We start from the raw sequence: 18,773 nt of genomic DNA on the forward strand, positions 1-18,773 counted from the left end.
TCATAGGTCACTTTTCTATGTACAAATATATAATAGGGAAATGGCCACTGGAACTCGAACATATAATTACAGTATAGTAAATCCTCCTCCTCCGAGACAAGACTGGGCTTCTATTCGTTACTGTTACGTAGTGTTGTACTGCGCCGCGTGAGTCGCCGCCAGAGTGTACGTCAACTTCATTCACGTAATAAATAATTCACTTCATTTCTGTGGAAGACTAAAATGATTTGTGTCGTTTTTTTGCTGTATACAAGATTCTCTAGGAAATTTTAGGCATGTACTGTGTTAATTTCCTCCTATCTCTTCTTCGCCACAACCACCACCACTACCACCATGAAGGGATGAACAGTGTAGACACTCGATCCGATACCATTACGCAAGATGGTCATGGAGGAGTCGTCGAAAACCGTGAAATCGTGACAGAATTGGGTGGCTTGGTGTGTGCCTTGCTGCCCTGATGCTGTGTCTTAGTGGATCCATGCGTGGTACAGTCAGGATAGAATTCATAGTAATCTTTCCCTCTTATTCTTCCTGTGCCTTGCGTTTTTCATTAACCATAGTTATGAGAATATAAAAAAGAGCATCAAGGTGAGCTACAGAACCCATCAAGACTACATGTTACGTTTCCTTCATCCTTATCCATGAATTTGACTAGCAACCTAATTATTGAGTCTGTTCCTTCCATGTTTGAGTCTCCTTACGCAACGTGAAAACTGATTCATGTTCTGGAGGCCAAAAGACGCCTTAACCAGTGGAGGTAAGTGAAGAAAATGTCCTTATTTCTTTCTACTATTGTGCTTTTCATCGTGACTTTGTGTATGCAGGTGGACATCCATTTTTTCCACCACGATATTGAGATGGAATATGAACACAATACTCTTTTCTTTTTAGCATTTTTCATAGTTATGGTAATGAGAAATATGTTGGTATATATCATGTAGTGATTGCTATGTGTACGCCTTTCGGGTGGGTTCTTGTAATTTCTCATATGTTCTAATATTCTTATGTATGCAGACTGGAGTTGAGCACAAGTACAGTCTCGAGGTCTTATCGTCTGCGGTACAGTATCGGAGGAATTGACTTTACGCATATAGTTTTCCTCAGCCCTCGATAACTTCTAAAGCCTAGATTTTGAAACCTCTGGAACTCTTATAGCAATCATTCTCAAGAGATTACCGGTAATGAATCTGTTTAGTGTGGGTGTGTTTATCCATTTATGGTGTAGAGCTAATTACATAATTTTAACCAGGAAAACAACCAACAAAACTTCAATGCCTTCCACTTGAATCTGTTAAAAAATGGTCAAAATAAGACACAGCAACACTCAGGAAATTCAATCCCCCAATAGGTGTATGGTGTTCATATCTACAACCAAATCCATTTAATCATTCATAGCGTAGGCACTGATTGTCATGAGGGAGGGAATCCATGTACAAAGACTATTCCCCGCAAAGATATAAGGGAGAGTTGCAGCGATGACAGTGGAGGTGGCTCTGTTGGTGGTAGCGGCGGCGGCGGTGGTGGTGGTGACGGCGGAGATAAAGGGATTTACTTAATAGTCATGTATATTTACTTAATATGATGGTGGCAGAGTTAAGTCAGGATGAACCCAACGAGGACTCATTAATGTTTCAGGGTTGTTACCGTTTAAAACGTACACAAACACACACACACACACACACACACACACACACACACACACACACACACACACACACACACACACACACACACACACACACACACACACACACACACACACATTCTCAGACCATTTTTCGTGTATTTTGTTCAGAATGTGACAAACTGAATTGCTGTTATTTGAATGGACATACTGAGAGAGAGAGAGAGAGAGAGAGAGAGAGAGAGAGAGAGAGAGAGAGAGAGAGAGAGAGATTTACATTTCTATTTCTACTTTCACATGATTTCCATGCTAAAGTGGCGCATACCGAGTCCTCCATACATTCCGGCGCACTGTCCCACATCGTGATAATGCGCTGCGTTTTTCCCGCCACGTGTTACACAAGCGTCGGTTCTGTGTCACTGCGTCCGCACGTTCATCTGTGTCTCTCAGTGTCAGGATTTCTAAAAGGTTTTCTTAATACTGTATGTGTTTTGAGTGGTGTATTTATTTATTTACCTTTTTCCGTATATTCTGTTGTAGGTGTTATATATTTTTTTCATTGTTGTTGATATATAAGGATTTTTTTTCTGTATTGTGGGTGCATGGAGTTATTTTATTTGATTTATTTTTATCATTGGTATCTCAACACTACAGGTATTTCAAGGTATTTATTTTCTATGATAGTTTCTTTTTCTATGTCGTGGGTATATTAGGTTGTCTTACGTATTTCAGTGCAGTTCTTTTGTGCAGTTTTCTCGCTCCGCCTTTTTTCTTTTCTATCATAGATATTTATTTTCATTATATTTTACTTATACAAAAGTGGAGTTTTTTTTTCTGTTGTATAGATATTTCAATGTAGGTTATTTTTTCACCTTTTGCGAAGTTTTCTCGTCTCACTTCGAAATTTTCAGTCATCGCCATAATAATAATATGGCGCTTTTCCCGTACTGTATTCACTCAGGTCACAGTCTTTATATCTGCGGTGAGAGTGGCCATGAGATTGTGTCTTATTACCCATGTGAGTAATGAGTTTATTCACGGCGCACTGTTTTATTTTCTATCTTTCACACACACCATGAGCAGTGGCTTCAACAATACAAACTGAGCTGCTGTAGTCTCATGAACACTGCCACTCACTGTCCATGTCGACGTCATCATCCTCACTTTCCACCGTTACTGTCACGATCATTCCTGTGTTTGGGTGGCCTCAGTTTCTTGAGTGTGGTACCTTTTTTCCTTTTTAGGTTTCTTTACACTTTAGCTTCGCAAGTCTTACTACTTCCGAATGTAACTGTTGGTTTTCAGTGTCTCCATTAAAAGAAACTCTTTACACATGTAATACTGAAAATTTCATTCATTCCAAATCCATCACAACATTACTGTATTAAAATCACTTTCTCAAAAACTCTTCTGCCGCCATACACTTTCCTGGCTTTTAACAATGTATCTTGTTCACCTAGGGAGCCTTAATGCACTATTGTGTGTGTCAGTGCTTTCAGTATACTTGCACTTTTAAACTAGTATATAATAGCTATTTTCTAACACTTTAACATTTTGTCGTAAATTTACTGTCATGGATCACTGTTGCTTCAATATCAGTGCAAGTTTTTAGCATTCCACAAGTCAAAACATCATCACTGGCTTTGGCCACAGTGTCATCTGTTTTCTGACGCCAATCACTGGCAGTTATTTTAATCACACAATTTACGTTGTATCATTTAGCTACGTGTCACAGCACTAGTGTTTCTGTTGAGATGAACACTTTAATGGACACACAACCATAGCACCCAGACTTCACAGCTTGTCTAGAGTTGATCTCGCTGTCTCTGGACCACTCACTGGTCACCGTGCCTTCATCGCTGTCTCCGGGTGGTCAGGGGTGGTGCACAGAGTGAGGCAGGTCCTGAGACTAAAACCAGTAGAGGTCCTTGCTGCCTTCCTGAGAGGCCCCGGCTCCCTCCAGGCCTGTGGGAGGGAAGGTAGAAGTGAGGAGTTGTGGCACAGGAAATACGACAGAGAGGGTATGTGATATACAACCGATACAGAGACATATGAAAAATAAGTTAGTTGTATATTGTATATGTTTATGGAAGAATAATGGTTTCACCAATGCTGTGACAGCAATTACTACAGACCCCATGGGATTTTGCTCTGAACTTATCCATTCTTTATTTCAGCCTCTTATAATAGGTGGTGTGTGTGTGTGTGTGTGTGTGTGTGTGTGTGTGTGTGTGTGTGTGTGTGTGTGTGTGTGTGTGTGTGTGTGTGTGTGTGTGTGTGTGTGTGTGTGTGTGTGTGTGTGTGTGTGTGTGTGTGTGTGTGTGTGTGTGTGTGTTTCAATATAGGTTTGTGATAAGAAACTTTATGATAGTCACTAACGTATTTTGAAAATATCAACATAGGAAATACTGTAGTTTTCTTTTCACAAGTTCATTTTCTCTCTAGAAGGCTCTTTTCATATTTTTCTCCTTCTGTCCATTAGTATTGTTCTCGTCTGTATCCCGCGACCACCACACTCTTCCTCTCGCTCTCTGCCCTTCCCTCCCTACCTCCTCCCACCCTCACAATCACTCGCGCCGCCTCACCATTAGCTGGAAATTATTCCCCCGCCTTCCTTTATTGCTCTTCTCCCTATCCATAACTGCCCCTCTCCTATTTTTCTCTCTATCTTCACATTTTCTCTCCCTTCTTTCCCTCCATCAAATTTCGCTTTTACCCTACCTATCTCCTAGCCCCACCACAACCCCCTCATCTACTCTCTCTCCCTCCCTCCCTGTCTCCTTCAGCCTCTTTTTGTTGTTGTTTTTCTTACCTTTCCTGGCAAACAACTTGTCAGGCCGAACAAGTTTATCTTCCTTCTTTCACTCCCTGAAAATAGATTACCCGAGCCGACAGACAAATTGCCTTCTGTTTTATTGCATCTTAATGTCGCTGTCGGCATGGCGGACGATCATGATTTGTTTTGGCCTCATGAAACACAGACTTGGCGAAATAAAAACGAGGAATAAGAACTAAGAAATAAAAAGAAAGAAAATAAAAGAGCCGAGATCGAGAGACAAACTTAACTATCACGATATATCTATTCAGTACAGTGGAAATAATACTGTAATATATAATGGTAAAACGTGGTATGTATTTTTTCCAATATTGTTGACGGAAAGGGAATAGAATGTAAAATAAATAATGGTGGAAGCTTTGTTAGAGGAAGAGGAACAGGAAAACATGAGATGAAGACGAGGTGGAGGTGATGAATGACGCAAGGACGCTCAGGAGGGTAGAGAGAGAGAGAGAGAGAGAGAGAGAGAGAGAGAGAGAGAGAGAGAGAGAGAGTACACACATATTCAACGGGTGGTCAAGTCTACATAGAAGGAATTTGCCTCTCTCTCTCTCTCTCTCTCTCTCTCTCTCTCTCTCGTTGCTAAGGGAAGGAGGAAAGCTCACGGACTCCGATCAAAGGTCTTGGTATCTCGAAAATTAGGTAGTTAACCTCGACAATTTTTTTAAACCGACTGTAGTAGAAATGATTAGGGTTTCCAAGGCTGTTTTCATAATTCTAGTGATTGTTTGACATAGGTTCTGCTTCACCAAGAGGAACAACACCGATGAAAACCTGACTAGTCATCTCTTTGGCCTTTGAAAATGGTCCCAACGAAAGGTCAAAATGTTCGAGAATACGAGCCTCGGTCTCACGAAGGGAAAGATATGTGAAAGTAGTAATACATTAACATTTAAAGCTTGATTAAACACTACTTTTACTCCGAACCCTTTAACTACTATGGGTTCTCGAGGCTGGTACAATAAATAGGCGATTTGAGTGTGATATTGGGACACCAGTGAATAGAGGGTGTGGCTTCATGCTTAGCGCTTGGACATACTGATTGCAGGCACACCAGTTTGATTCCTGCTTGAAAAATACCCAAAATGCTTCCTTTTAATTCTGTTTTCGAAGGAGTTTTCATGTGGAGATCTCTGAAATGTTTACCTGCATTGCTACTAACGGGTTTCTGATCATCTGAGGCTCCACATTAAGAGACGCTGCACATTTGAGTGAAATCCCAATTGACACTAAGGCAAAGAGTGGAAAAATAAATAAGACCTGAAGCTAGTAGTGCATTTAGTTTTATTCTTCTTCAGTAAAACCTCTTACAATTGCTCAGTTAAAGGAACAAATATCTTATTGACATGAGCAGTAAGTGTTAGCAATAATATTTCTAACTCTCATATGATTAAATTTCTTTAAAATAGCATCGTTTTTCTCATTGACTTTCCTCTTCTTTTTTTATAGATTATCTCTCCTTGCTGAATTTAGATCTTTCTGATAATTCTTTCTATATTGTAATCAGTAAGCTTTTATTTTTCTACTCATAATAAATTTAAGTTTTCCTCTTGTTTTACACCGAATTTCCTTTCTGTAATTGACCCTTACTTTTTTCTCTTGCTTTACTCAATGACCTCTCACTTTTTTACGAACCTTTCTTTCGTTTTTTTTTTCCTGCTAGCAACGCAGTTTAAATTTTCTCATTAACCTTCCGTTTACTGAGTGACCTTCCTACTCTCATACGCTCTGTGACAGATGTACCGCCCTGCACCATTAACCAGCCAGCTACGGGTCGCCCTTTAAACTCCCTTTAATGGTAGGCAGAGATTAGCGCATCACAAACGTCAACTTTCCACTTGTCAATGAGAGAACTGGTTCCCGTCAGTGTTGTTGTTGTTGTCGTTGTGTCCGTCACGAGATGTCACCGTGGGAACCAGCGATCAGAAAGCGAGTCTTGGCTACATCACTAACCGATCGTTGGATAAAAGTTAGTGATGATCAGGAGATACAGACACACACACACACACACACACACACACACACACACACACACACACACACACACACACACACACACACACACACACACACACACACACACACAGAAAGAGAGAGAGAGAGAGAGAGAGAGAGAGAGAGAGAGAGAGAGAGAGAGAGAGAGAGAGAGAGAGAGGCTAGGTGGCTAAGTCCTTTGATGTTCCGATACGTGATCTCTCTCTCTCTCTCTCTCTCTCTCTCTCTCTCTCTCTCTCTCTCTCTCTCTCTCTCTCCCAAATATGTTTATTGCATTCCACACTGTTAATCTCCAGGTCCCTCTCTCTCAAAATGAGATTATATGCACTGATGGAGGGAGGGAGGGAGGGAGGGAGGGAGGAGAGAGGGAGAGAGAGCGAGAGGGAAGAGGGGAAGATATAGGGAGGGCGAGAGAGAGAGAGAGAGAAGAGAGAGAGAGAGAGATGAGAGAGAGAGAGAGAGAGAGAGAGAGAGAGAGAGAGAGAGAGAGAGAGAGAGAGAGAGAGAGAGAGAGAGAGAGAGAGAGAGAGAGAGAGAGAGAGAGAGAGAGAGAGAGAGAGAGAGAGAGGTGTACTCTTAATGTGTACGTTTTTTTTCAGTTTGTGCTCAAGTTGTATAATATGCTTTATTTGAGATTATGATGGTTTATTGCATATAACACACACACACACACACACACACACACACACACACACACACACACACACACACACACACACATATGCACACACACCCTCTCTCTCTCTCTCTCTCTCTCTCTCTCTCTCTCTCTCTCTCTCTCTCTCTCTCTCTCTCTCTCTCTCTCTCTCTCTCTCTCTCTCTCTCTCTCTCTCTCTCTCTCTCTCTCTCTCTCTCTCTCTCTCTCTCTCTCTCTCTCTCTCTCTCTCTCTCTCTCTCTCTCTCTCTCTCTCTCTCTCTCTCTCTCTCTCTCGCATACATTATTTAAATCACCTATAAATATCAACCCTTTCATTTTCTTTTTCTTCCAGCATGACGTTATTTGGATAGTCATTACGATTCACCGCTGGACAAAAGGTAAAGTGTTCCTCTATCATGTATCCTATAACTGTAAGGCTTCTAATGTACATAGGGTCCATGTTCTGTATATTGCCTACTGTATCCTGGTAAAGCTTTCTACTTTTTCTAACACGTATTCTGTTCAGCTCCGTAGTGTAAGAGTTAATCAGTGTTATAAATCTGTATTCCCTTTTACTGCGATGTTCTTTTGCGCACGTTGTGTATTCTCTTCTATATTGTTAGGTGTATCTTGGTAAGCATATATAAGAAACAGCTACTTTAAGGTACATCATTATTGTGTCGCCTAAAAATTTCCGTCATATGTTAGAAAGCAAATGGCATCTATATGATCAGTCACCAATTTAGTGTCACGCGGAGGACACTTACATACCGCTAATGTATAACTTCGTGCTTAGTAAATTACGTGGGAAACTTAGTAATATTGAAGCGTACAGTCCTAAGGTAAACCAATCCAGGAGCAGCTTTCAAATTCTAGGCAGGAGGTCGGACCGCGTGAGTGTGTGTAGGATCCAGTGAGGAAGCGTATGTGACTAGGATATATTATTTATTTCTGACTGTGTCTACATGGACTGCCACGTGTAAGGCTGACTATGTTCTACAGCTTCCCTTATTCTCTGATCTTTCTATGACTGTATGTACCAACTGCCTGCACTAATTATGTTCTCTCCATGGCAAACTACAAAAGATCAGCGATTGAGGATTTTTCAAAGGGAACCAAAGATATCGCCAATACCAACCGCGTTTTCTTTATTGCAGGATTGACAGAATCAGTGATGCGTCTACAAAGATTTTCAAGCAAATGAAAGCTTTATATATCATCCACAACTTCTTGCAACATCCCTTATGTTTCTGCGATTACACGTAGCAGTCCCTTGTACTGTACCACCCGTGTTCCCTCGGTGATGCACCTACAAAGATTTTCAAGCGAATGAAAGCCTTACATATTTAATGACGGCTTCTTGCAGCTTCCCTTACTTTCTTATGTCTTTATGGTAGCACCACCTGTCTTTCCTCGATGACAGGCTAGACGGAGAACTGTGATGCATCTACGAGAATTAAACAGACGAAAGGTATTATTGCAGTAACATATGTGACGCGGGTACCACTAGATGCACGTCAGTGAATCCAGTGTATAGTGGTGTAGGATAAGCCACACTCCTGCAACACTCTCCACCTGTCCTCCGGTGAAGTGTTGTCAAGTGTTTTGTGCTTAGAGCTTCCTTATCTTCCGTCTGGAAACATTTTGGGCACGAGAAATATCTAGTGTCAAAATATTCTAAAAGCATTACATAAACATTCGTATGCTAATCAATATGTGAAGGTATAAATTAGAGAGAGAGAGAGAGAGAGAGAGAGAGAGAGAGAGAGAGAGAGAGAGAGAGAGAGAGAGAGAGAGAGAGAGAGAGAGAGAGAGAGAGAGAGAGAGAGAGAATGGAGGGGATATAAGAGTTAATGTATTTTGGGAAGGGGACGAAATGGAGTGGAAGCCATGGTTGTGTCAGGGGAGCGAGACCATTATTGATGTCACCTCTGAGTACCCGATATTGTCCCTGTCTCCCGACCCTCGCCCGACTTTCTGGCTTCGGCTTTCCCTTATCACCCACTCTCCTCTACACTCGCACTTACGAACCTTAATCTTCCTTATCCTCTCCAAACTTCACTTTTGCCTTGATTGAAACTTTTTACAAATTTATCTGCGTATTGTTTGTTTGTTTTATGTCATTTAGCGTGGTTTTTATTTCAAGGTGTGTGAGTGATCATGGAAGGAAGAGAGAGGCAGAGAAGGGAGAGGTGAAGGGAGTTGGGAGAGCAGGGATTCGAACGCCTCTCCCTGATCCAGACAATTAAATGCAATAACGACGCCAACAACCATTTAATCATGTTGTCCCGCTCTCCCCTCTCCTTTGTGGCCTCTCTCTCTCTCTCTCTCTCTCTCTCTCTCTCTCTCTCTCTCTCTCTCGCGGAAGAATAGCGTTGAAAGCAAACCGTAAGACATTAAAACAAAGACGATAAAATTCAACCAGTAAATGACTAAAGAAGATACAGATGCCAAATAACCTCTACGGCGGCGGCTCCTCACAACTGACCTGACATGGAGGAGAAGTGGTGGGTGTAGGCGGCTGCAGGGTCGAAGGTCATCTCGTCATGGAGGCGCGGTGCTGAGGTCCACGGGTCAGCCTTCCCCACCACGCATTGGGGCAGCCTCGGCGCGCGACCCATCAACAGGGAGGAGTAGTTGTGGGGGTACCTGTGGCGGAGGGCGGGTTATTGTAGGTTGTGATTGTGTTGTCACATTGAAGAATCCTTTTTGGTACTTTTTCTACAGGGATTGGCACTTCAATGATCTATTTTTATTTATTTATGTATTTTGTCTTCCTTTGCTAATATTCTTACATGAAGAAGAACCAATAAATATTTCACGTCAACTTTCTAAAATTGTCGTCCGTTTGGTAGACTCAGACAGAGAGAAACAACGGAACGAGGGGAATAAAAAGAGCATAGGAATCATCTAACTGTTAATTGGAAGGTGATGCCCGACATGAATTTACCGCACAGAAAATATACCTACGACCACCACAACTATTGAACTGGTGCATGAGTGAAGACTCCAGCATAAAGAAAGGAGATGAGGAAAAATAAAAAAAGGAGAAAGAAGTGAAGCAGAAAAAAAAACAAAGGAAAAGGAGAAAGAAGCGGGAAAGAAATTGGAAGAGGAGGAGAAGGAGGAAAAAAGAAGACAAAAATCATATTAAAAGAAAATAAATGGATCATTAGATATACAAAATAGAAAAGCCAGCCTTACCTAGAGGAGGAGGGCATGTAGGTGAAGTCCGCCATGGAGCGGTGGTGAGGGTACTGTCCCGCCGCCGTGAAATTGTAGGCCCAGGGGTCACCCTGGTGTAGGCCGTGCAGGCTAGAGTAGTCTGGGTACAGGCCTTCGTGTCCTGCCAGCGCTACGGAACTCCCCGCACTGCCGTAGCCAGACACCCCGGCGTGGTAGTGGCTGTTCCAGAAGGAAGCAGGGAGGTTCCTCTGGGACATCGGACACGGATCTGTAGGCAACGAAAGTGAGGGATAAAGAATATTAACTTACATGTATACAAAGCCGTTACAGAAGCTAGAGCGCAACATTCACTTCAACATCAATATAGATATCGGTAAGCGAAGAAATTGATATAGAAACGAAGCAGTCATGTAAGTAGAAAGTGTTTCGTATGATCATTGAAGCGATACTAAAGGTTGTATAAGGAGATAAGGGCATTCTAATATCCTTATGTGATAGGTAAATGAAGAAACAGGGAAACAAATACGGAAATGGAACAATTTCAATAAAAAAAAATGTTGTTTCGTATTGTTCATTAGAGATGGTGATGTGTGCAACAGAGGTGAGTAAAGTGGTTTAACTTCAGGTTCTTTTTTTATTCAAGCAGCGACGCGAGGTCACCTTCCTTCGTTCACAATGGAGGTACTTCGTCTAAAAATTAACAATACAATGACTTTTTTTTTTCTGTCTCCAAGTTTTTAATGTGGAGCCCAAATGTTGCATATTTCTACTTCTCCAGTTTATCTGATTATTTGTAAATGTGTGTGTGTGCGTGTGCGTGTGTGTGTGTGTGTGTGTGTGTGTGTGTGTGTGTGTGTGTGTGTGTGTGTGTGTGTGTGTGTGTGTGTGTGTGTAGGTCACTTCCAATCCTGCATGCAACACACACACACACACACACACACACACACACACACACACACACACACACACACACACACAGACAGACACACACACATGCTGCAAGTGGCTTTTATGCCGGCAAATTATATCCTATAAGCCCGTAAATCTTCGTCTTACAGGAAATTTCCGTCATACTTGTGGACACTGAGCAAAAAGTGACAATGTTGCGCGCTGAACCAGACCAGACGCGGCCGCTCATCAGGCGTGATTCAGTACTTTAACGAGACCCACTTCCAGATGCCGGGCTCCGCTAAGACTGACTGGCTGGGTGGCTGGAGGGGTAAGGATAGACTTTACTGCACCATCCAACCAAGCTTTATGTGATGGGAACGTTACATACGGAGAAAAATTGAGACGATTTCGAATTTTGCTAAAACTGACTGGCTAAGATGGAATTTACTGTGTCCTCATTACCAAATTGATTGTTATTGGGACTTTACTTAGAGAAAATTGAGAGATGGTAAAAAGAATAAGGAACAGAATTTTATTAAAGGGATCTGACTAAAAGGTGCTAAAACTCACTGGCTGACGAGCTAGGATAAAATTTACTGCGTCCTCACTGCCAAATTCAATGTTATGGGGGCTTTACTTACAGACAAAAATTGATAGTTGATAATTAAAATAAAGAAGAGAATCTCATTAAATTAGTATGTCCAAAAGGTTTGATAAAAATACACGGCCTTATATATAAATCAAACTTATGTATAGGATGCAGCTTTATTGATATGGCTGGTAAATTCTTTGTATTTAGATTTAAATTTAAAAGCGAAAAGTGGTGAATTTTAATGCACGAGTGACTTTTTTTTTTTTTTATGTGCGTGTGCAAATTCATTACGTAATAAAGTATGAAGAGAATTGAGACGTTAGGTAGGAAAAAAAGTTACGAGATTTTAATGGAACAATTAGATTTCGGTAGCGTGAATTGTCGTTACGTAAAAGAGAACGGAAAAGAAAGAAAAGTGCAAAAGAAAAACCTTGCTTATATCGTTGAATAATCGAACACTAACAAAAAAAAAAAAATGCACACACACACACACACACACACACACACACACACACACACACACACACACACACACACACACACACACACAGCATTGCCAACATTCCCAAAGGTTGTTCCATCGCCCTGCCCTGCATACTGATTGGCCGCCCCGCCCAGGCCTGCCAACACTCCCGCTATGCATTCTCGATACACACCCCGCCAGGATCAGCTGTTCACTATTTATATGGCAAAATTATAGATTATTTGAGTGCGAGGTCTTTTTTCATTCCACTTGCAAAGCTTCTGTGTGTAGTTTGAATTTACGAATGGTTGAAAAGTGAATATTGTGTCCTTGATGGAAGACTGTGATCCTGTGGCTTTTGTTTCTTTTATTCATCATTTATATTTAGGCTGGCCATCCGTCATACCGCCGACAAGTAGAGAGAGAGAGAGAGAGAGAGAGAGAGAGAGAGAGAGAGAGAGAGAGAGAGAGAGAGTAATTTTCTTTCGTTACACTCATCCACACGGTAAATATCCTGCCATAATGCTAGTAATTCCCAACAGCTCTTTGTCGCGGCCACCAGGAGATAAACCATCGCTCTTGTTACTGCTGCTGTTACCCCCACCACCACCGCCACCACCACCACCACCACCACCACCACCACTACTACTACTACTACTACTACTACTACTACTACTATCGCTACAATAATCGTTATAATAGTAATAATGATAATGGTAATAATAATAATAATAATAATAATAATAATAATAATAATAATAATAATAGTAATATTAATAATAATAATAATAATGTGAAGAAGAAGAAGAGAAAGAATAAGAAGAGAGAATAATAGAAAGAAAAGAAAAAGAAAAGGATGATGAATATGAAAATGATAATTATGAAAAGGATGATAATAACGATAAAGATAATAATAATGATAATGCTAAAAATAATAATAATAATAATAATAATAATAATAATAATAATAATAATAATAATAATAATAATATTATTATTATTATTATTATTATTATTATTATTATTATTATTATTATTATTATTATTATCATAATGATAGCAATAATAATGATAATGGCTTTGATAACAAAAGCAGCAACATCAACGGTTATGTAGTAATAGTAGTAGTAGTAGTAGTAGTAGTAGTAGTAGTAATAGTAGGACTAGCAGCAGCAGAAGAATTAGTAATAGCAATTTGTAGTAGTAGTAGTAGTAGTAGTAGTAGTAGTAGTAGTACTAGCAGCAGCAGAAAAATTAGTAATAGTAATTTCTAATAGTAGTAGTAGTAGTAGTAGTAGTAGCAGTAGTAGTAGTAGTAGTAGTAGTAGTAGTAGTAGTAGTAGTAGTAGTAGTAGTAGTAGTAGTAGTAGTAGCAGTAGTAGTAGTAGTAGTAGCAGTAGCAGCAGCAGTAGTAGTAGTAGTAGTAGTAGTAGTAGTAGTAGTAGCAGTAGCAGTAGCAGCAGTAGCCGTGTTTGTAGTAATAGCAGTACTAAATGACAACAGCAAGAGCAACAAGAGTAACAACAATAACACACATTAAACCTCAACTGAGCAAAACAAGCCGGTGTAAAAGCGCCTCATATGTAGTTTATAAAGGCTGCTCACTCTTTTCCCGCCGGGCTGCTGCAGAGTCGCGTCAAACAGCCTGTAAACTCCATAGAGGGCTCTACTTGTCTGAGAGGGAGGCTGGCGTGGGGATTCCGGTCATCTGAACACTGTTGTAGCTCCCTTCCTATCCTCCCCACCATTCTCTCTCTCCCTCTCTCTCTCTCTCTCTCTCGTCGGTCGGCCACACCCTTTCTATCACACACACACACACACACACACACACACACACACACACACACACACATACAAACACATATAGAAAAGATCGAAGCTGTGCATAATGTTAGGGACTAAAGCCGATGTTTTTATCTTTTCACACATGCATGTTCAAATTCTGACAGTCTTCGTAAGTTTTTGGTGTACTCTTCCACGGAGTTTCTTTATTGCTAACTTTGTCGTGTGTATGATGAAGTGTAATGGTGTGGCTTGACAATTTTACTCGTTAATAGTGCAATGGAATGTGTCGCCCGAGAATATTGGTATAAGGAAGTGATGTGATCATTTCTTTTTCTTCCTCCTCTTCTCCTACCTATTCCTTCACTTTCTCTTTCTATTTTTTGTCCTTTTCTTTTTTCTCTTTATGCAATATTTAATTTAATTTATTTTTTCGTATTCAGCTCTTTCTCTAATATTCTTTCCTTCATCTTACTAAATAAAGCTAGACATCTGAATAATTTGTGTCTGTCTGTATCGAAATTGTTTGAATGAACCAGAAACAACATGGGATACCGGGCTTTTGAACCATCCTTTATGATAGCATTGTTGTGTCGCCGAACCAGTCACTCACTCTCTTACCTAATCAGTCCGTCAGTCAATTTGTAATCCTCTCACTAAGTTGCGTAATAGAGCCATTTACCACAACATAAAAAGGTAACGTGGCGGCATACAGTATAGCTGCGTGTGGCCTCGACGCTTACGTCCGTCTCATTAGCCCTTGAGTCTGTGAGGAATAATAAGTAGTCCTCATCCCGGGACACAAGGCCAGTGTGACATCCGGGTTTCCACAGTTTACCTATACTTTGTTTCTCCAGACATCCATTTGTAGAACTAACTGAAACGAAGGATGTACAACTAGATGAGTCGTCCGCTGATTATCCCAACCTAAATTTGAAACGGGTCTCGTGGATTCGCAACCATGTGCACGGGCTATTGTCCTAAGGATACACCAAGAATCTATGAACATATTTTATAGGCCTATATTTTCAAGTGTTTTAGTGGCTTTTCTCCAGTACTTTTAATGGATGCTGTTGGATTTTTCAAGACTGTTTCTGTGGTTCCGCTGATAATTCAATAAGATTCTTACTTTATCAATAGTAAATTCAAGATGCACGAGAACGCGATTGATAATTATATTTGTGGCCTTTGAAAACAAATTCGACGACAGCTCAGTGCGGTTAAGAATATAGAGCCCTGTAAATATCGCGTACAGGTCGCCCCACTGCCCTGCCGTAAACATTCACCCGAGTGTGGAAACTAAACCGAAGAGGCAAGAATAACGTTTTACCTTACCTAGATAATTGGCGTCTTCCGCATAATTCAACGTGATAAGCAAAAATGTAACTTTAAATTAGACTGAAAAGTAATATAAAGACGGTACACCTGGTTTGCTCATCACAGGTAAATATACAAGCAATCCTCACCTGGATTCACGGTGTACTTATAACTTCACGGTAATGTTTATCCAGTAATGCTTAGTTCCGAATTTAAGGAGACGAGGTGAGGTAAAGAAACACGCCTTCTTAGCACACCTGGCTTGTTCACAACAGGTGAAGGTATCAGCGGTTATCACCTGTGTTTATGCTGCTATGGTTTGTGTGCTAGTACGAGTATTTCCAGGGTAATTTCAAGTAGAGCAGTTTGTAGATTATTAAAGCAGCTCACCTTTGTAGGACACCTGCTTTGTTCATCTCAGGTAAAAGTGTTCACACTGTTCTTACATGTTTGCACTAATGTTTCTCATGTAAGGTTTAGTACAACAGTTTGTAGACGAGTCATGGCATTCTGTTGTATACGAGAAGCAATTTAGCAAGTTGTAAAAATGCACGTATATGCTCCCAAATTATTTCCTCATTAGGGTCATAAACGTATTCCCGAAAATTATTCTTTAAAGCGGAAATGACTCTGATGCGAAATATCTGCAGGTGTGTGTGTGTGTGTGTGTGTGTGTGTGTGTGTGTGTGTGTGTGTGTGTGTGTGTGTGTGTGTGTGTGTGTGTGTGTGTGTGTGTGTGTGTGTGTGTGTGTGTGTGTGTGTGTGTGTGTGTGTGTGTGTGTGTGTGTGCGTTGCTTCCTTTATTGTACGTGTGCGTGCGTAAGAGAGAGAGAGAGAGAGAGAGAGAGAGAGAGAGAGAGAGAGTTACTCATTATTTCTACACAATCTGTTGGTATTATTACAGTTTACTGTAGTAAGTAGGTAGAGTAGCTGTCCAGTAGTGAAGGTATGAGCTAGTGAATGAAGAAGGAAGGAATGAAGAACATAAAATTTCTTTACTGAGAAAAACACTGTAAAAGGATGAAAAAGAGTTAGGAGAGTAAAAGAAGAACAGGCACGAGACATCACTTTGCCAACGAGAACAATGGCAATAAGAGATAACAAAGATAACGAGAGAAAAGAACAGATTTTGTGTCTCACGAGAAGCGAAGACCGAACAGTGTGCTTATGGGGAAGAAGGAGAACAACCACCAGATCGAGATGATGATGAGGAGTAGGAGGTGGTGGTGGAGAGGGAGATGGAGGGGGAGGAGGATGGCAGTGGTAGTGGCCGGGAGGGTTGGCAGGCATGTCTAAGCTATGGCGACGATGCAACCTGTCTAGCTCCCCCGACCCTGCCTCCCCGCTACACGGTCCCATCATCCCTTTGGCTCGGCGGGCAGATTTGGCTCTTAATTATATATTCCCGACGGGCCCAGTTAGCAAGGCGGGCGTGGGGGGCGGCGCCGATCTGACAGTCCCCAGCGCCGCCGCACAATCATCGCAGAGACAAAGGCGCCGCGGCGTTTGAAGTCTCCGGGTGCCCGTGTCCCCGCTGCCCCTCCACTCACCCCACCGCCCGCCACCCTTCCATCCCGCCATTCGGTCAGTCACTCGCTAGGGCAGGCAATGAGATACTGGGACAATCAGTCAATCAGTCAGGAAGGCATGCTGGTGGACAGTCAGGAAGGCAGATTAGTTGATCTTTAAGCTAGTCAGTATGGATAGGAGTCCCAGGCCAGGCAGGTACACGGGTAAGTAGTCGGCCAGTGAGTCAGTATGATTGGCAGGGAGGCGGTCAGGAGCGCAGCTACTCACAAGGCCACTACTTGGGTTAGTCACTAGTTAAAGCAGTCTGTAGTTAGTCGCCCAGGGATCGATTCTACCTCCAAGGCAGCTGCTCATCTGCATCCAGGCTCCATGGCTTCGACTTCTGTCCAGTCATAGGAAGGAATTCTTGCATTGGACGCGATCACTAAATGGGCATTTTTCTTCCTTTTAAGGAGAAGAATTCCTTGTTGTGGGGACGTGTGCCGTGGTTCGCGATGAAAAAAAGGAGCTGTTATGAATGCTGCATTGATGTTTCCATGTGTCAGCTCTCTGATGTGAAATACAGGATGTCACGCGAGTTGGCGCTAATGCAGGTGTGAGAATAGGTATTAGGAGTGGAAAAATTTATATGTCGATTTACTTTTGTCGTTCGACGGATAGCTATTCGAAATTTCAGAACCAGTCGAGAGTGAGGCGGGGAAGGAGGGAAGCAAGTAAGGGCAAGTCAGAGAACACTTGTTCTTTTTTCGACTTGCATTTGTAAAACTCTTGAAATTGCTTTTTGACCAACACCTTGCATATTTTTTAAAAGTCGCTCAGCTGAAAAGTAAGTTGAAAAGGTGAAGTATGTACAGAATATTTTATTTTCATTATAACATCTCATCTGTTCCGTAGTTCTTTATTTTTTTCAACCACATCCTGGATCAAGGACTGACGGCCCCAGCGCAAGACTTCAGAAATATGCCTGACGCCTAACCAAATAAAAATGAACAGATTACAAAGAAAGAGAGGAAGAGACAGGCAGACAGACAAGAAGATTAACTTTTTCTCGAGATATTACTCGTATAGCAAAATAGAATAAAATCTAGGTTACTCAGACGCATTTTCGGACAAATAATGTTCAGTGTTCAGTGATCATGAGACGAAAGTTCAATATATTTTTCCAGTTCGCCAAGAATTTGCCTGGGGTCACGGGAAACAATGCAGAGATATGATGAAGCTGCAGTGTAATGGATTCGAGGCCGTTGTCCTTTAGAAAAACTTGTATTACGTTTGATTCATGCAGCACCACCAACAGTAACCACTACCACCACCACCACCACCACCAACATAGCCCTTACCACCACCACCACGACAACCCCAATAGAGGCAACAAAACAACAACAATATTATAAGTAATTCTTGTTCTTTTTTTTTTATTAGTTGTTGTTGTTACTACTTCTACTACTACTACTACTACTACTACTACTACTACTACTGCTACTGCTTCAACCACCACCATCACTGCTACGACCACCAGCACTACTATCACCACCATCACTGCTATGACCACCAACACTGCAACCACCACCATCGCTACCCCTACTACTACTACTACTACTACTACTACTACTACTACTACTACTACCATAATTTCCCCTGAGGCAACATTTCATTCAATTAATCATCAATCGTCACGTATCGAGCCTCTATCTACCCTCAAGTTGTGTCCGGGAAGGAGCGTCCCGGCACATCACCAGGATATGAGAGCAACACTCCGAAGCCTCCGTGGTGGGGCGCTGCTGGGCTGAGGTGGGTACGAGCCAGGTACGGGTGAGGTGCGCCGCCACTCTGCTACTCGATACAGTGGCTCTTAATGATTGGCGGCAGGCAGGTTTATGGCTAGAGGAACCATTAGTCTAAAGAAAGATAAAAGCAAGA

The 18,773-nt window shown here is 41.6% G+C and overlaps 1 protein-coding gene across 4 annotated transcripts in view; it reads right to left on the reverse strand.

Annotated features, from left to right (window-relative positions):
- The window catches only part of LOC123504574 (transcription cofactor vestigial-like protein 2), an 84,891-nt gene that overhangs the window by 927 nt on the left and 65,191 nt on the right, over nucleotides 1-18,773 (reverse strand). For all 4 annotated transcript variants that reach the window (XM_045255191.1, XM_045255188.1, XM_045255189.1 and 1 more), the window contains 3 exons: nucleotides 10,297-10,546; nucleotides 9,581-9,741; nucleotides 1-3,589 (listed from right to left, as the gene is read on the reverse strand). The exon at nucleotides 1-3,589 is cut by the window's left edge and continues 927 nt beyond it. In XM_045255191.1, coding sequence (XP_045111126.1) covers nucleotides 3,534-3,589; nucleotides 9,581-9,741; nucleotides 10,297-10,546 — 467 coding nt within the window. In that variant the 3' untranslated portion in view covers nucleotides 1-3,533. The remainder of the gene's footprint in view (nucleotides 3,590-9,580; nucleotides 9,742-10,296; nucleotides 10,547-18,773) is intronic.

The sequence above is a fragment of the Portunus trituberculatus genome, chromosome 16, assembly GCF_017591435.1.
Source record: "Portunus trituberculatus isolate SZX2019 chromosome 16, ASM1759143v1, whole genome shotgun sequence".
Taxonomy (NCBI): domain Eukaryota; kingdom Metazoa; phylum Arthropoda; class Malacostraca; order Decapoda; family Portunidae; genus Portunus; species Portunus trituberculatus.